At 42.4% G+C, this 19963-nt stretch overlaps 1 protein-coding gene across 1 annotated transcript in view; it reads right to left on the bottom strand.

Moving 5' to 3' along the window:
* KSR2 (kinase suppressor of ras 2) overlaps window positions 1-19963 on the bottom strand; it is a 587222-nt gene that overhangs the window by 106273 nt on the left and 460986 nt on the right. The window contains exons 12-14 of the mRNA XM_069081397.1: window positions 8950-8991; window positions 7564-7636; window positions 1392-1440 (exon numbers count right to left, since the gene is read on the bottom strand). Coding sequence (XP_068937498.1) covers window positions 1392-1440; window positions 7564-7636; window positions 8950-8991 — 164 coding nt within the window. The remainder of the gene's footprint in view (window positions 1-1391; window positions 1441-7563; window positions 7637-8949; window positions 8992-19963) is intronic.

Below are 19963 nucleotides of genomic sequence, written 5' to 3'. Positions count from 1 at the left end.
TCTGTGATTTGGGGAAAGGGTGATCTGAAGGCTACACTGTCACTGTGCTCATACACTGAAGAATGTTTCTTTTAAAGTATTTTAGTAAAAAATTTAGTAAATTTTAAGCAAATTGTTTCAAGAAACAATAAAGAAAAAATTAATAACTATCCAGTTAAACTGAATGTATGGTGCCATGATGTTTTTCTAGATGTATATTTTTAGTGATATTCTCAGCTTAGCATTTCAACATCTCTAGGATGTAGGTAGTTCAAGGAGTAGCTGATTTTCCAGATGAAGAAATTGGGGCCTCACTAGTTAAAGTAACTTAGGATCAAATCTAGAAGGCACCTCAAAGCTCATCTAGTCTAAACCCTTCATTTTGTAGATGAGGAAACTGAGGCCCAAAGAGGTTATTGAATTATTTTTTAAATTCTTATCAGTGGAGCTGGCTGCCGCGACAAAGTTTTTTCCCTTTTTTGTGCTTAGCACCCCAGTGCTAAGAATAGCTGGGAGTGTCATAGTGCATAGAACACTGAGCTTGGAATCAGGAAGACTCATCTTCCTGAGTTCAAATCTAGCCGAAGACACTTACTAGCTGTGTGACCCTGAGTAAGTCACTTCATCCTGTTGGCCTCAGTTTCCTCATCTGTAAAATGAGCTGGAGAAGGAAATGACAAACCACTCCAGTATCTTTGCCAAGAAAACCACAAAAGGGGACATCACTAAAATGACAAAATGCCAGCAATGAGCACCCCAGTGTTTAGCATGCAGTAAATACTTCATAAATATTGGTTGATCTGTTTGGGGGAATGATTTTCTCCGAAAATGTGAATTATCTTCCTTCTAGCTCCAAGGAATGCTGGGAAAGCCAAGAGCTTCTCTGATGATGGGTCTATCATTTCAAGGACCCCCGCCCCTCCAAGAGTGAGAGCCTACTAAGCAGTGTGCCTCAGTGACTTTCTCGATGGGTTCCTCTCAGTTGAACATATGATCCTCCCCACTTCCATATCCCCTTTCTCTTTTCCCTTCCCTCCCCACTCAAAGCACAGGGCTATGGGTCATGACCCACTCTCCATTAACCCCACTCCCAGCTGGGTTTTTTTTTTCCTTTTTCCATCAGATAATACTGACTCCCTGCCAACTTCCGGACAACATGGTTTCCAATGATGTCCACATATAATGGTCCATTAAGCCCAAAGCTGGGAATAGCCAGCTTATTTTAACTGCTCCTGAGTTGGGCTTTGGAGGGCATGGAGTGGAATGCCAGCGCCAGGTCACACACTGCCTTTTCCCCTCCCTGCTCCCCTTTCCAACCCACCCTGCCTCTGTGGACATTGGTTCTAAGCCAAGTTTCAGCCAGTTCAGGCTCTACCCGGAGGAAGTTTCTTTGGACTCCCCATGGTTCTCACCTCTGACGTTGGCTCCACTTCAATTTGAAGTAATGGGTTTCCTTCCAGGCTTTAGGGGAGAAGAAAAAATAGTTTTAATGGATGGTTACATGGAAACTCCGACATATTGACTTCAGCTGTTTGCATATATAGTTACAGCGTTTAACTGGAAAATTGATCAGGCATTGTTATTGTTCTGGATCGCTCCATTTCTGAAATAATCTGCTAGCCAAGTGGAAAAAAATCTCAATTGCTTAATAAGTTTCAAATACAGTAACCTTTCTGGGTTCCAGCAGGGGAGGAGGGCCCTCCTCCTCTCTTCCTGCCTCTTCTCCCTATTTTTCATATATTTTATTTTTTGCATGTTGTCTGGGGGGAGCAGACCAGGAATGAAAGAAGTTTATAACTTCCATTTCCTATTTTCCACTCACATAACCACTGAGCTGATAATAATAATAGTTATTTTATACTATATTTTATATATAATATAATAGTATATATAATATTATATATTTATGTATATATTTATATAATATATATAATAACAACAGTTATTTTATACGATATTTTAAACTATAGTTAGCATTTACATAGCACTTTAAGGTTTGCAAAGCACCTTGCAAATATGTCATTTGGCCCATACAACAATCCTGCAAGGTAGGTGCTGTGAATATCACCACTTTACAGAAGAGGAAACTGAGGCAGATGGCGAAGTGACTTGCCCAGGGTCACATAGCTGAGGTTGGATTTGAACTCAAATATTCCTGACTCCAAGTCCAATGCTCTGTTCCTTATGGTGACTTAGTTCTGGCCTTCTTAACTTCTCATCTGGATTTTTCCATGAGTCTTCTCATTGCTCTCTTGCCTCCCCAATCTATCCTCTAACAACTGCTGACTGATTTTCCTAAAGCACACAGGTGATCATGTCACTCCTCTGCTAAAGAAGTTTCAAGGGCTCCCTATTGTCTCTAGGATAAAATACAAAGCCTTTCATGATTTGCCTTCACCTTGGCTTTCCAGGGCTATTTTACACAATTCCTCTCTGTGTCTCAATTTTGCCTGCTTGCTATTCCCATACATGGCACTGGACCTCTCCCCTCTGTGCCTTCATACAGGTTGCTCTCATGCCTGGAATTTGCCTCCTTACCTGTGGCCTCCCAACTCCTTTCAAGGGTCAGTAACGGGGCCAACTCCTATCCATCCCTTTCATGGTCCCCCTTCTCCACCCCAGTCATTCATGCTCTTTCCCAATCCTTGATCCACTTTCTACTTGCCTTCTATCTATCTCTATAATGTCATAGATTGAGAGCTGTAAGGGACTTTACTGGTCATTTTATAAATGAGGAAACTAAGGCACAGAAATATTAAATGACTTGCCCAGGTCTACACCGCTTGTGTCTGAAAGCAGGATTTGAATTCATTTTGAATTCCAAATTGAATTTGACTCCAAGTACAGGGACCTCTATTCACTATGCCATGTGTGTTCATTGTTTGCCACGATCCCAGACCTCCTTCTTGACTGTAAGCTCCATGAGGACAAGGACTGCCGTGCTTACCCGATGACTTGTACATTTTTTGTCGGATTGGACCTTTGATTTCATTGGCCCTGAGTAAACACTTAATAAAGGCTTGTTAACAGGTATAGGAAACTCCTACCAATGCAAATTGGCCCCTACCTTGGAGCCTTAGAGAGCTGTCCAGGACACGGAGAAGCTAAATTATTTGCCCAGGGTCACACAGCCTAGATGCATCAGAAGTGAAACTTGACCCCAAGCGCTCCTAGCTCCAAGGCCAGCACCCATTCCATCATACCCCATGTCCATCATCAGCCCTCACACTCACATAGCATCCAAAGGTTTGCTAAGGGCTTTTATCAGCATTATCTTATCTGATCCTCCCAGAGTAGAAGATAATCTTGTTATCCCCATTTCACAGATGGGGAAACTGGAGGTTAAATGACTTGCCCAAGGTCATGAAGCTAGAATCTGAGGTGAGACTTGAACTCAGATCTTTCTGACTTAGGTTCATTGACTCTGTTAAATCCTGACTCAGCCACTTAGTACTTGGTGACTTATCACAAGTAACTTCTCCCCCTCTGAGCCTGAGTTTCCTCATCTGTAAAAAGAGGATAATAATAGCCCTTACATCCCAGGATGGTTGTGAGGATCACGTAAGGTCATGTTTGCAAAGTACTTAGCTCAGGGCCTGGCACATAGAAGGTACTACCTGACTGTGTGGGGCAATCATTATTGCCCCACACCCCTTTCCTGTTTTCCATGCTGAATCTAATACATTTCCTGGAAATGTGATGCTCTCTGCTGTCCTAGACACCAGGAAGGCCTGAGTCATGTTGTCAGTCAACTCTCCAGCACAGTTAGTAATAATTGGAGAGTGTAGAGCCAAGTGTCCTTTCAACTTCACTTTGAGATTTCCAAAGGAGCAAAGCATTATTTGTTATCTCTTGGATTATCCAATTATTCAGAGCAAGGCAGACTATAATTGCAATAGAGACAGCTGACACGATGAGAAGCTGAGACCCAATCCCAGTGGACGGTGGTGACAGGCTCTTCTCCTCAGCCCGCACCAACAAAATAAGGCCCTGCTATTGTTCACCCTCCCTTTGAATCTGGTTAGTAGATGCTGCAGAAGCGATTCCGTCACTAGCCCAGCCCTGCTGCCCCTACAAATCCTCTGTTTCTACCAGTTGGTTTGAATGTATTCAATGCCATCAGGCTGCCATGCCATGTTCCTACCGGGAAATTGACCATCAATGTTAGACAGTTAGGGATCTTCAGATCATGACTATTCAGGTGGAAAGAGCACACCATGCATGGTAGTCACAGGATTCTAGATCTCCAGCTGGAAGGGACCCCAGGGGTCAGCTAGTTTAATGACCTCATTGTACAGATAAGGAAACTGAGGCCCAGGAAAGTGAAGTCTCTCGATCAAGATCATCTAGGAACGGGGCTTAATTATGCGGCCACATCAGGGTTTGAACACAGATTCTCTGATTCCAATCCTAGAATTAGCCCAGGAAAGTGAAGTATTTCGATCAAGGCCATATAGGAACTGGGCTCAATGTGGTCAGATCAGGATTTGAACCCAGATTCTCTGATTCCGATCCTAGAATTCTTTTGTTGTACCATGAGACCCCCCCGCCACACACATCCTCTAGTCATTCTTCCTTCACTTTAGATACCTGACCTATTAGTGGAAGGTCATTCAATTCAACTCAGCTCAACAAACTTTCATCTATTATGTGACATGTTTACATTCTATTGTGGATGACACACACACATACATACACTCACACATGCACACACCAGGTACACATATAAGTAAACACCAAGTTTTCAGATTTCTCTGCTGTCTGTTTGGACCAGACCTGTGATTTTCATCAATTTTAGGAGTGAGGGCCTCCTGGCAGAGAAAGTGCTTCTGCCAGTGCAGGTGGGTACCGTTTCTGCATCTTAGAGCAAGAGTCTTTAGCCTGGGGTCCATGACCTTGTGTGTACACATACAAGCATACACGCACACGTTATCTCAGTATAATTTGCTTCTCTCATAATCCTCTGTGTTTTAGTTATTGCATTAAAAAAATCCTCAGAAGGAGTCTATAGCCTTCACCAGACTGCCAAAGGGGGTCCAGGACATAAAAAAAAAAAAAAGATTTCCCCAATGTCCTAAAAGATTGAGTTGACCAGAGTTGCATAGCCTGGAAGTGTCAGAGATGAGATTTATACCCTGGCTTCAGGGCCATCCTTGGGATTTCAGGGCTATACATTTACATTCCTAGTTTTCTTGTCATGCATGAAGTACAAAATATACAACTCTTGGAGGGGTGCTCCTTCCTCCTCCCCAGCCCCCACTCTCACCCCTTGCATCATCGAGTCAGCAGTAGAAGGACCCTCAGAGGTCATCCCACCCCCCATAACTGACCAAGAATCCCATCTACACTTTCTTCAAGAAGTGGCCCTTCAGGGTCTGCTGGAAGAGATGGGGGGAGCTCTTTTATCCCACTTTGGGGCCATTCCCATTGTTGGGAAGTCTTCCCTAATATCAAACTGAAATCTGCCCCTGCAACTTCTGGGTCTGCACTCTGGGGCCAAGCAGAACCAGGGCTAAGCCCTTTTATTCAGGACAGCCTTCTGAGTTTTCCTCATTAGGCAGTGATGAAACTGGGCCTCTGAGAAATGTTGTCATTTGCCCCATCTGGCACAGGGGGGCACTTGAGGCAGGTTTTGAACACAGGTCTCCTGATGCCAACCCCAGGACTCTTTCTGAATCCTATGCAATCCACCCCACTGCCATCTCCCCAAGCTACCAAGTTGGAGCTGCCAGGATGAGGCATTTCTGCATTGCCCAGGAGAATTAATCACTGACTTATTCACAAGTGTAGAAATGACTGGAAAGGGAGTAACTAATGACTGGATCTGTGTATTCATCACCCAAGAGTGCTACCTACAGAAGGTGTACGGCATGGTTAGTGAGAAGGCCAATTACTCCCAGTTGGGAACTTTGGGGGTCCCTGTGCTGCTCGCACATGGGCTGGGGAGCAGCTGATATGGAAGTCGCCTCTGACAGGTGGGTGGTGCAAACATTAAGAAACAAAAACTAATGCTAATAAACTGATTCTCCCTATTTCCAAACAGCCCCTCTCAGGCTGCCTAAGGTTCTGTCTTCTTCAAGGTTACCCTTGATTTTCTTTAAAAAAAAAAAAAACAACAAACAAACACATCAGCTGTCTTTTGTTTTTAAAATCACCTTTCTCTCTATACAAAGCACTTCACTTTCTAAAGGATCCCACCATAACAAACAAAGAATAAAAAAGGAAAAAAAAACCCATCACCTCTTTCCTGTCTTTGCTGAGGTGGAGGTCTAAGGATGAACAATACTGTATATATACTGTTTGATGCACTGGTTAGTTTTGCTGAACTAATTACCATTCCCATTCCCCAACTACACCTCTTTCTACCTTTTCTTTGATTTTCATTTCAACAAAATGTTGCTAGCAAATGCATTTGCATTTGGAGAGAGGGAGCAGAGGAAGGAGGGGAAAAGGGGTATGTCACCTACTCTCCCTCATAGATGGGGAACCAGTCCTCAAAGGTGGCCCTTTGACTCAATCCAAACTGGCTGTGAAGTATGGACTCAGTCAAAGGGCCACACTTGAGGATCTAGAGGGCCGCATGTGGCCTCGAGGTTGCAGGTTCCCCAACCCTGGCCTAGACTCTGTCCCTAAAGCTGGCCTTCTCCCAGGATCTCTTAAGCCTTTTGTGCCTTGGACCCCTTGGACAGTCTAGTGATAACTGGGGACCCCTTCTCAGAATCACAAATGCATAAAATACATAGGAATAAAAGGAAATCAAAATGTCAAATACACACACACACACACACACACACGTCTTCGGCTCTAGGTAATAACCTTAGCCTAGAAGAATAATTCTTAAACTTTCTGGTCTCAGGACCCCTTTATATTCTTAGAAATTATTGAGTACTCGTCCCAAAGAGCTTTTGTTTATGTGAGTTATCAATCAATATTTATCATATTTGAAATCAAAACAGTTTAGTATTGCTATGAAAATGGTTTTGCCCTTATGAATCCTCTGAGGGTGTCTCGGGGATCCCCAGAGGTGTCTGGGCCACACACCTCCGGCTTAGATCAAGGAGAAGGGAAATGAACAAACCTTTGGTCCATCTAGATGGAAAAGCTACAAGGGCCACTGTTCAGTCCAATCCCTTCATTTTACAGGAAATGAAAGCCAGAGAGGTCAAGGGACTTCTCAAAAGTCACACAGGAAATAGCAAACAGAGCTGGTACTGCAACTTAAGGACCCTTTACACTATGATGTACTGCCTCCCCTAAGAATAGGTATATTTCCATAAGATCTCAGTCATGCCCCTGGAAGTCTTGCCATTCTACATTGTAGGCCAGGCTTGTCATTCCAAGGAACAGGACAAACGACTTTTGTTGCATTAACCTTCCCTCTCCCAACCCCTCCCCAAGTCCAGATGAGTGCTTTGACCTAACATGGCCAGATCATCATTCATGCCATCAAGACGGGGCTTGCTAGTGTCTAGTGAGACCCTACTCTCTCTTCCTCCCCTCTGAAGTGTGGTAGCCTCGGGCACAAGGCTCTGGGCCTAATAGGCGACTTTGGGTTCACCAGACTCCTAGAAGAGCTCTACTTACATCGGATTTGAGTTCACTGGATGGAGGATGACTTGGGGTGCTCGACTGGGTGTCTCAGGTACTGGGACCACATCTGAAAACAGAAGAGCTGAGTGTGAAGACGAAAAGAGGCGCTTTACCAAGAGAAAGAATACGACCAACAGTCAATGACAGCTTTTACTTTCAACTGTCTCATGACCCCAAAGCAACATCATCTTGCACCTCTCACCAGTCCTTGTCCCACATTCTGCAAGAAGCTTCTCCCCGCTCCCTTAATTCTAGGACCTTCTCTCTGTTGGTTGTCTCCAGTAGATTCTATCTTGATCTCTTTGGTAGCTATTTGTTCAAATGGTTCCCCCATTAGAATATTAGCCTTTGAGAGCAAGACCTGACTCCTGCCTTTCTTTGTCTCCCCAGCTCTTAGCACAGGGTCTGGAACATGGTAGGCTCTTAATAAATGTTTATTGACTGTTTCTCCATTCTTACTGGTTCTCTTAGCACAAAGTAATAAGATAATAATTTGTTGTCGTTCAATTGTTTCAGTCATGTCTGACTCTTTGGGACCCCATTTGGGGTTTTCTTAGCAAAGATTCTAGAGTGGTTTGCCATTTCCTCCTCCAGCTCTTTTTACAGATGAGGAAACTGAGGCAAACAGGCTTAAGTGATTTGCCCAGGTCACACAGCTAGTAAGTGTCTGAAGCCAAATTTGAACTCAGGGCTTTCTGATTCAGGTGCTTAATAATGTTGATTGATTGAACATGTTGAAAAGGTAATAGGGCCTCAGAAAGATTTCCCCATGACTGACTCAAAGTACACTTCAAGGAGACAATTCAGCCTGATTGTAAAGTAGACAAGAAGAGACTAGAGTGAATAAGCAGTGAGTTATAGATGAAAAGCAGTGCGTTTGTACAAGTGGGGATGTGTGAAACATAGGCAAGGGGCAAAAACATGTCAGGTTTATTCTAATAGTTTCTTAAGTGGCCTCCCCAGCCACTCTCTCCTGACTCAATCTCTCCTCTCCTGCCCAACCAGTGCCAGATTAATCTTTATAAAACATTACTTCCATCTCTGTATCATCTTGCTCAAAAGCTTTAAATGACTACCCACATCTGACAACATAAAGCCTAAATTCTATTTCCAGGATAAAAAAATCCAAACTCAGGGGCAGCCAGGTGGCTCAGCGAGTAAGAGCACCAGCTCCAGTGTCGGGATGACCTGGGGATCAAATCTGGGCTCAGATACTCAGCACCACACCCAGAAATAACTGGCTGTGTAACCTTGAGCAAGTTATTTAACCCTGACTGCTTAAAAAAAAATCCAAACTCTACCTCCAGGACAATGCCCCAACTACCTCCAGGACAGTGCCCAAAATTGTTAAGTGTAGCTAGTAATAACTATGAAACTTACCTGGGAAAATGAACTGCTGTTTGTATTTGTAGTAATGGGAAGCTGGCAAAAGAAATTAAGAAATTAAATGAGCGTTGTCCTCAAACACAGTCACTCAAAAAATATCCTCTGAATGAATTAAAATCTGGTAAAAATCTATGTAAGTAAGCAGGCTACTACATAGGTAGATATAGTATTAGAGGTAAAGTTCAAATAACACCTCCAAGACTTTTTAGCTGTGTGACCCTGGGCAAGTCACTCAAATCCCCAGAGCCTCAGTTTGCTAATTTGTAAAATGGGGTGATGTGGTGATGAAAAAGAAGAAAATAACAATAGTTATATAGTGCATTTATATAGTGCTTTAAGGTCTGTGAAGAATTTTACAATTATCTCATTTGTTCTTCACAACAACCCTGAAAGGTAAGTGCAATTATTATCCCCACTTTGCAGATGTGGAAACTGAGGAACAGAGATTAAATGACTTCCTCAGGGATACACAGCTAGCAAGTGTCTGAGGCTGGATTTGAACTGAGGTTATCTTGCAGCAGTTACCTCACAGGGTTGTTGTGAATATCAAATGAGAAAAACGTGTGGAAAGCACTTTGCAGACTTTAAAATACCCTATAAATGTCAGTCATTAATATTCTTCCTCTCTGTCAGTTCACCACAGCTTTCAGAATTCAACAGGCCCACAAATCACAAGAGCCACGGAAGACACGAAAAGATGATAGAACATCGGAGGCCACTCTTGAGATACAGATCAAAGCCTCTATCGGAGACTTCAGTCTTAATGATGGCACAGCTGCAGTCATGGGCATCTTACTCTACAAATACCAACGGCTAGCTCATCTTCCTCATTTCCTTCTCAGAAACATCATTCCTCCACCTCCACACTCCATGCTCCTGGGTTTTTGTCTGTGTAAAGGGGGATGGTAAAGGGGTCACTGAACCCCATCCTGACAAATATGGGCAGAGTGCCATTGACATAATTCCCCATATAGAAAAAGCTGAGGAGCCTGCTTCCAGGAGAGATTCTGAGCAGGGGGAGATGGTCTATAACTGGCTCTTGTCTGCAACCATGTCATGGATTGACTGTACCGTGTGACCAGAACTGGGGGTGCCTTCAGAAGGAACTATCTAACTTACTGTCTTGTACATCAAGAACATCTTCCTTGAGTTTTTTTAAAGAAAGGTACTATAGAAATCCAAGCTGTGATCATTATTTTTTCCATTACTTTCTATACCCCAGTATCCAACAACCTAACATGCGTTAGATTCAGAAATACCTAGGTTCATGAGACTCAAATTCCACCTCTGATACTTGTCACCTTTGTGACCCAGGGCAAACCATTTACCATTTCTGGTTCTATGCCAAATTTCTATGGCTGTCAGGGAAGGGAATTCTCACGTGGATAAATCCACAGATAACTGATGTATTGACTTGTTGAGCCTTACTCCTCCCTTCCCCATGACACCTTTGCAATGGTCACCCATAGCATCCTCATATATTCTCATGTAGAAGTCCCTTCTCATTTAGCTGAAGACTGGCTAGATGGCATGGTCATCAACTATAGTCAGACCCATTCTGGAACTGGTAGGAAGAAGTCTCCAAGGAGCCACAAGCACCAAGAGTGAAAAGAAAACTATTTAATAAGATCTAAGGTGCTGCTGGTGGCCTGAGGAAAAGAGAATACATGACCTGTAACTAAATGCGTTACTGTATTTATGCCTCAAAACAGCATCTTAAAACATCTCCCTGAACTCCCATTGGCTAATTGACTCAATATCCATTCCGGGTCCCTTCTGTCTACCAATTACCTCTCATTTCTGGTGTTAATAAAGTTTTTAGCACTACTATTGTGGAATTTAAGAATCTTAAGATTGGAAAGGACCTCAGAGACCTCTATACCAACCTGGATCTGAACAAGAATTCCTTCTTCCTGATAGGTGGTCAACTGACTTTTACTTAAAGGCCTCCAATGAGTGGGATCCAGTTACTTTCTTGGGTATCCCCTTTGGGATAGCACTAATTGTTAGGAGGTGTCTTTCCTGCCCCTTACATAAAGCATAATTTTGGCTATGTAATCCCTGCCCCCCATTGTTATTAGTCTTGCTCTCGAAGGCCAGACATGACAGTCCTACAAATACATGAAGACAGCTGTCACTGATTGATTGATAACTTAAGGCCCAGGGCTGTCCTGATTGACTCATACTCTCCAGCTTGTCAAGATTTCTCCAAAAACTGGCCATCCAGAAAGGAACACAATCATCCAGAAGTGGCCTGACCAGGGAAGACTAAAGCAAAACGATTACCTCCCTCATCCTGGACACCATAGCTCTTTTAATGTCCACATTCACCTTGCATTTCTCAGATGTCTGTTGCCCTTAGACTTCTAGGCTGCCATGTTGTACTGTTGATTCCCACTTAGGACCACTGGACCTTTTTCAGATGAACAGATGTTCATGCCTCCTACCATTTTTAACTGAAAATTAGTTGGTTCAAGAGAGTGAAGTTGAGACTTTTCATTCATCAGTTGCAAATTTCATCATATCCAACTCAGCCCAATGTTTCAGCCTACTAAGGTCCCTCTGATTCCTTTCTCTGTTTTTTAATGTTAACTATCCTGCCTGGGTGTGTATCATCTGCATATTTTAATAACATGCTTTTTATTCCAATCAATGCTAAAAAAAATTTAAATTGCACCGCACTCTTTAATATCATACTGGAGATCTCTTTCCAAGTTAACATCAAACCATTAATATGTGCTTTGGGTCCATTCATTCAACCAGTCCCAAAACTAACGGTCCAGCTCAAAGGTGTTAAACACATGACCTAGAAGTCACATGTTGCCCATAACCCTCTTAAGTGCAGCCTGAAGCAGATTAAAATGTAATTGGCCTCAGTTTCATAGGATCATAGATGTAGTGTTGGAAAGGACCTCAGAGCTCCTAGGACCCTTTTGGTGTCCTGGACCCCTTGGGTAGTCTGCTGAAGTCTATGAGCCCCTTATTAGAATTATATTTTAAATGGCTGAAGGAAATACAAAATTTCAATTAGAACCCAGGTTCTTAACCTGTATGTGTGTGCTATGAATCCAGAGGTGTGCTAGAGGCAGTTCAAAGTGGTTAATTTTCAGTGTGAACATTTACAACCCCTGAAATCAGCAAAAAATGCCAAAACCAGGGCTTGATGTTGTTTTGGTGATTGCCTAGACTTAAGAAAGTGTTAATAATGAAGATTCAACTTAACATACAACATTCCTATATTTTTTTCTCCCAGGGAAATGACTGTTGAATATTTATCAGGATACCCCTACATGAACCCACTTGACAGCCTACAGACCCCTTCTGAGAATAATGCTTGAAAATGAATTATTAAATGCCTTTTGATATAATACAATTTACATATATTAAAACACATCGGATTATATTGTATATTAAAGGACATAGGATTATAATGAAAACCAATTCTATTAAAATGAAGATAAGAGATATATTTTTAAGAAGTTCATGGACCCCAAGGTTCAGGTCTTCTGAGTTATAGATTAGTGAAAAGGAAGATATTTTTTCCCATCCAGGTTCATGAAACCCATTTTCTCAATCTTCATTCTTCCTGACTTTTTTGCAACCTTTGACACCATCAAAGTCGCCCCCCTACCTATCTGTCTATTCCTTCTCAGTCTCCTTTGCTGGAGCTTCATGCTCCATGCAGATCATGCCCAACAACCATGCATGCCCCACAGGGCTCTATCCTGGGCTTTCTTCTCTTCTCTATACTCTTTTACTTGGTAAACTCCTCAGCTTCCATGAATTCAACGCTCACCTCCTTGTTGATATTTTTTTAAATGCGTTACCTATTACTAACCTCTCTTCATGCTAACCTCTCTAACTGCTTATTGGACATCTCGAACTTGATATCTTGTAGACATCTTAAACTCAACATGTTCAAAACTACATTCATTATCTTTCTCCTCAAACCTTTGTCTCTTCCACACTAGCCTATTACTGCCAGGAGCACTAGAATCCAGTCATCCATGATCCCAACCAAGATGTCATCCAGTCTCAGGGCTGGGGAACCTGCTACCTCGAGGCCACATGTGGCTTTCTAGGTCCTTGGGTTTGGCCTTTTCACTGAGTCCAAGCTTTACGGAACAAATCCTTTTATTAAGGAGATTTGTTCTGTGAAGTTTGGATTCAGTCAAAGGGCCGCACTTGAGGTCATTCCACTTCACTATATATCATTCCTGCTCCGCCCCCCTCCCATATCCAATCTGTTGCCAAAGCCTAATGATCTCAATTTTGTAACATCTCTTAAATGTGGACCCTTTTCTCCAACTAATCTTGCCACTGCCTTGGTGCAGACCATCATTTTCTCATGACTAGACTACTGAAATATCCTGCCAACTGGTCTCCCTGCCCACTCCTGCCAAATTTCCACTCACCTTTTTCTAAAGTGAAAGTCCAATCATGTCACACCTCTCACTCAATAAACTCCCATGGGTCCCTATCACCTCTAGCTTCAAATATAAAAGCCTCTAGTGTTTAAAGTCTTCCATTTCCTAGCCCCTCCCCCACCTTTCTGGTCTTCCTATGCCTTATACCTCCTCCCCCATGCCCCACTATGTACTCTTCAAACCAGTGACATCATTGGCCTCCTTGCTATTCTTTGAACAAAACATTCTGGCATTTTCATAGAAAAAATTTTTTTTTTAATTTTCCGAGAAAAAGTCAGAGGCTGTCTCCCATACCTGGAATAGTCTCCCTTCTTATCTTGTCTCCTGGTTTTCTTTCTAAAATCCTACATCTACAAGAAGCTTTTCCCAATCTTTTTTTAACTTTTGTGCCTTCTCTCTGTTGAATACTACCTATTTACACTGCATATAGCTGTTTTTGTATGTAGTTTCTCTCTCTCATTCAATATTGAGCTCACCAAGGCAGGGTTTGTTATCATGTGGCTACACAGAACTTAAAATTGCCTCTCCAATACCCATCTAATGTTCTGGGGCTGCCTGGGAGGGCCAGACAGAATGAAACTCAAAGCTCTTCTACTGAAGACCTTTCTGGTACTTGAACACAGTTATCACGTGCCCTAAGTATTTCTTTCAGTCCCACCATACCTAGGTCCATCATCCAATTCTTACCGGACATCATTAGGAAGCCCTTCACCTGCCTGGCTGGCCTCTTCTGAAGGTTCTCCAGTTTATCAATGTCATTCCTAAAACATAGTGCCCTGAATGGAATGATGATGATGGTGGTGGTGGTGGTAATAAAAATAATAATGGTTTTAACAAAGTTACATGGGGCTTCAAGGTTTGCAAAGTGCCTTCCAAATGTTATCTCATCTGATGCTCACAATAGCCTTGGGAGGCATATTTTATTATTATTCCCACTTTACAGATCAGAAGGTTGAAGGTAAGTGACTCACATAGGGTCACACAACTAATAATTTTCTGAGGTGAGGCTTTAAGTTAGGTCTTCCTGACTCCAGATCCATTGTTTAGTTTTGTCTTTTTTTTTTCTATTGCACCACCTCCATGTTCCATATGTTCTCTCTTGGGGGCAAAGTGCAGAGAGAGGACAATCTCCCTATGCTCCATGCCTTTCATAAGCATAAAGCATCTCTGTGTGAGTACTTGACCATATTCTAAGCAAAGCTGAACAAGAAAGAGAGATACGAACAAGACCAGAGATGTCAGAAGAGTGGCTAGGTCTGCACTGGCAACATCACCGAGTGATGCCCGAACTAGAGTCAAATGAAATGAAGGAAATATCCATCAAAATTTAAAAAATACAACAGGACATAAATAATGTGAATAGGTGGTTTTCTAAGCCAATATATCACCTGCGGGATCCTTATGTAGGGTTTAGTGGCCCCTAGTTCTATTTGACTTTGATTTTACTGGTATGGACAGTAGAAAAAGAACTGGGCTGGAAAGTGAAGTACCTGGCTTCAAATCTCACTTCTAACATATTATATGATGTTAAGGAAATGATTTAACCTCTCTGGGCCTCAGTTTCCTCATTTGTAAAATGACTGACTGACTTCTAAAGTTCATTTCCATTTTCCATCTATGATTTTTGATGGTAGAGTAGTTATTGGTTTTGGGTTTTTTTTATTTTACATTTTGGAGGGGGAAAGGCTGGGCAGTTGGGGTTAAGTGACTTGCCCAAGGTCACATAGCTAGTTAAGTGTTAAGTGTCTGAGGCTGGATTTGAACTCAGGTCCTCCTGACCCCAGGACTGGTGCAATTATTTAGGAAAGTATCCATAATCTCTAGGAAAGCACAAGGACCCCTCAAATCCATGCCAGTGACTTCCTGCATGGGATAAATGCCAACTTCTTGATACAGCCTATGGGCAGCAGTGCTCTTTCCTGGGGGGCCAGGAGGCAGAGATCCCACTGCAGTAAGAGATACTAGTCTAGTATCTAGATACTAGATCTGCCTATCTCTTATAGATTACAAATTAGGGGACTAGGAGTGGAGGAAAAGCTTGTTACCAAGTTAACTATAGGGGATCTTTTAAGAGTACAAATGTAAAGAGAGGCTCGTGTCCAAACTTCTTATTTTTTAAGCCAAACAACCAGTCTTCTATCTCCAGATCTTTCAGGCTTGTGAAAGAGAGGGCATGGAGGCAAGTTTATGAGAGCTACCACTGAACCACCCTTTAAAGGAAGAAACAATCTGAGTGAAAATAAAGGAAGCTGCAAGGCATTGGTCTTGATTTATTAAGGCTGAGAATCCCCAAGGAAGGCAGACAGATGTGTAGGCAAGACACTGCATTAACACAGCTGCCATCAATCACTAATTATCACCCTCTTCCTCACCTCCCTCCCAGGGCCATTAAGCTATGTTCTGGGACTGCTGAGAGGTGACAAGCTAAGAATGAGGTCCAGTTCCCCTTCTTTCTCTGTAGAAGCAAGGAACCATGGATGTAGAATATTGCATTTACTATTAAACTCAGTTGATGTGCTGATGCGTTATGCTGAATCGCTCTCCCCCCTCCATTTCTTCATTCTTTGTTATAAGGGATAGCTCTCTGGATACAGAAGTAGGAAGGGCTATATCTTAAAATGGAGATCATTTAAAAACCAAAAGGGTTTTTTTTTTTGGCAATATGAAAAATAACAATTTGTTTCTAGCATCTCCCTCTAATAGCTTTCCTGTCTATATACTTAAGTTTTATTGCTATCATTGAATTTCTCTTTTATTTATTTTATTCTGAATGTAAGAAATAAAATGAGCATTTCCATAACATAGTAGAATAGAAAAAATGATTGCATATGAAACTACAAATCTGTTATGTACAATTTGCTATTAAATAAATAACAAAGTTATCATGTAACTATCATTTTTTTTTCTTTTTTTCTTCCCTCCCTCTCCAAAAACCCCCAAAGATATTAATACCAGTAACATTTAAAATAATTAAAGGGAGCCACAAAATTCTGTATGGACAGATCCTAACGTACTTCCTAAAAACATGATGCCCCAAACTAGGGTCCCAGCACTCCTGCTGCTAGATGTGAAGTCTCACCCAAAGAATTTAATGATGCATCTCAGGAGGAGGGTGACAAGTGGTGCCGCTGGAAAGTGGCCACAAGCTTGCCTGATGTTGTCATGGGGTATTGGGTGTGTGTGTGTGTGCGCGTGCATGTGTGAGTGATTGTTTTTTTTTTTTTCCCCACTCAGGAGAAGCTGGAATGGGCTACCTTGGAGACAAAAGCAGGAGGATTTGATCTGTGCAAATGCCAGGCAATTTGTCTAATTAACTCAGTGGAAGAAACTGAGATGATTCAGTCTAGTGAGTCACATTTTGGGCACCAGCAGGCTGTCGATATGCTTAGCTCAGAGATAGCAAGCCTGCTTTGGGATTTATATGTATTAAGATGAATTCTCATTTTGAAAAACTGTTACAATGTGTACTCTGGAGATGTGTATGTATATGTGTGTTGAAATATACAAAATGTCCCTAAAGTCTTAGTGAATTTTATGCTATTAAAGCTTTAAAATGCACAAAGGCTTTTGGGACACTGTATATGGGTGATGGTAAGGGACGAGACCAATGATTTCACGGGCATAAGGAGCTCCCAGAAGAGGAAGCTCTCTCTACCAATAAAGAGTAGCAATCTGGAGTCTTAGAGAGTCTCAGAGAGGGAGCATGAAGAATGGAGGGGTTCCTCAAGGTCTCATAGCCCATTATGTTTCAGACCTAGGACCTGAAACAAGATTTTCCTGATTCAAAGACCAGTATTTCATCCTCACTACCATACTGCCTCTTTCCCATATGTGTCTATTCATTCTTAACTGATCCAGCCCTGTAACTTCATTCATGTTAAGAACTCTTTCCCCTCAATGCAGATTGTCAATTTCTCCGAAATTTATCAGCCTAGAGAGTTGCCTGGGATATCGAGAGGTTAAGTAATATGCCTGTGGCTACAAAGATGGCATGTGTTAGAAGGAGGGTTTGAAAATATGGCTTCTGGGTAGAATGTAAGCTTTGTGAGGACATCCTTGTGTCCCCTGTACCTTGCACTGTGTCTGGTGCACATAGTATGTGTTTCAATGCTTGTTGGATTGAATTGTCTATGGTTCTAAGGCTGCCCCTTTATTAACTATCCTACACTGCCTCTTGTGTTTGCTTGGATGTAAATGGACATCTACATATGTATATAATTACATGTTCTAACATAAAATCGATGGGGTCAGTGGTGACGTTACTAATCCCTCAGTGGGAGGTCATATGCTTTTAAGCTGTTTTCCAGTTAGGAGAGGTGATCCACTGCACTGAGCCACTCACGTTTTTATTTATACCCCCTTCTTATCGGTCACATACATATGCAAGTCAGCTGGTTCAGGATACAGGTAGAATCTGTGGTCATAGAACGGAACTTTCTCTCCATTTGAAACCAAGCAGTCCAAACAAGAATGGAATGCTTAGTCTTCTCATCATTTTGATTAGCTTGGTGCTCTACTCCAAGGGGCTGGTATGATCTGGAAGCAAGCCAAGATGCCCACTGTTCCACAGAAGGGTAAGGGGGGGTGGTTTGAACCAGCACATGGGAACCTTGGCTTGTCAAAGAGTGGCTACACCATTCAATCAGATGTAGTTCTCATGAAGAACTGAACAATGCTTTTGTCCAAAGACAAGTTCAATCCTCATTCGGGGTTGGGGGGGGGGTCGTTATGGAGTAGACTGACTACTAGGTGCCTTAGGAAAGAAGGTGAAAAAAAAAGAATCTTTGTTGAAATATAATGACAGGCCATTGAGAGGACTAAAAAGCCAAAGGTCTAACTTCCTGTCTCTACCAATGATCTTCTAATATTTTGGATTCCAGTTAAGAGTGCATAGGGCCAGTACTGTGACCAGGCTAGGAATCTTTAGACTCTGTTGCAAGACTAAACAGAGGGTCCAGGCACTCACTCATAGTACCATCAGTGCAGAATACCATTTCTAGTGCACACCAGTACCCATCCAGGCTTGGCAACACCATCAACACTACCACCACTATCATCATCATCATCACCATCATCACCATCACTGCCATCATCACCATCACCACCACCATCATCATTTTCCTCTTTCTCTCCCTCCCTTTTTCTCCCTACTTATATTTCACTTTAAGACTTACAAAGTTCTTGACATACATGATCTCAGCTGATCCTCCTCAGAAGCCCAGGGAGGAAGGCATTCAAATATGGCCAATGGGTCTGTGATCTCAGCACTGTGGCTATCCCCTCCAAGTATGTAGATCACTGCCTGTCCATGCCTACACATTCAAGATGAGGGAGGGCTTCTCAACAGTAATGGTTAAGCATTGGGGATTCTTCAAGGGCATGGGCTGGGTCTTAGATGCCTATAACAGTGCTTATATACAGTAGATCCTCATGAGCTAACTTTCTTTCAAGGCAAAGTGCAGCTTTCATCTCCCCAAAAAAGCCTTTCTAATTCTCTAAAGTAGTTTGTACTATCTGTCCTGGGGAAACTTTGTACTGACTTATCCGCATTTATATGATCTATGTCCACCCATAAGTTTACTGAAAGGTCTATGCATTGTGCTAGAGGCTTTCCTTGATTTCGCTTGACACTGAAAAGAAATGGATGAAGCCCATGGTCCGTAGGATCTTAGATCCTGAACTCAGAGTCCATCTAGCCCAACCCTTTTGTTTGACAGATGGAGAAACTGAGACTGAGGAAAGTTAAATGACAAAGGACCATTGATTCCTGGGCAAGCCCTTAGAAACCATCTAGTCTGACTTTCATTTTACAGATGAGGACATTGAGGCCCAGGGAGGTTTGGCGACTTAAAATCCTAGATTGATAGCTCCAAGGGACCTCAAAGACAATCTACCCCAATCCTCTTGTTTTACAGATAAGGAACCTGAGGCCCAGAAGGTTTAAAGGACTAATGACCCAAAATTGAGAACTGGAAGGGACTTAAGAGGCCATTTCCTCCAATTCCTTCATTTTACAGATAAGGAAAATGATGTATAGAAATGTCTCAAAGGTAGGTAGGATTCAAACCTACGTCCTCTGACTCTAGAGCCAAAGTTCTTTCTATTGTACCACATTTCATGCATTGGATGGTGGGGAAGGTACTACAGGTATGATTACCTTGATTTTATAGGAGATGATGCTCACCAAGGTCTGTCACATAATTGTAATTTAATACTGGAAGGAACTTCCAAGGTCATGGAGAACTCCCTCATTCAAAAGATGGGGAAATTGAAGTGACCTAGTCATGGTCATACAGCTAGTGAGTGTCAGATTTAGGATTTGAACTCAAGTCTCTCCTAACTCTCCTGATATTGAACATTCTTTCCATAACACCCCACTATTTCAGTAAGTCAGCTTACTGAGCCCATCAGCCCTAGACTGGCTGGGGCTGTCCTATGCAACCACCAGGTGATACCTGTGAAAGGACATGAGGCATGGACACACTTCTTCTAGGTCATGGTTTTTGATCTCTTGGTCCCTGGACTCTCCCAAATCCCCTCCAGCACAAACACCATGATTCCCCAGCTCCACCTTCACCCAT

The sequence above is a fragment of the Petaurus breviceps genome, unplaced genomic scaffold, assembly GCF_028583685.1.
Source record: "Petaurus breviceps papuanus isolate PSGF00001 unplaced genomic scaffold, PetGlider_PUasm1.0 99, whole genome shotgun sequence".
Lineage (NCBI taxonomy): Eukaryota > Metazoa > Chordata > Mammalia > Diprotodontia > Petauridae > Petaurus > Petaurus breviceps.
Note: the sequence above shows the minus strand (reverse complement) of the source record. Positions and strands in the feature narration are given on the sequence as shown.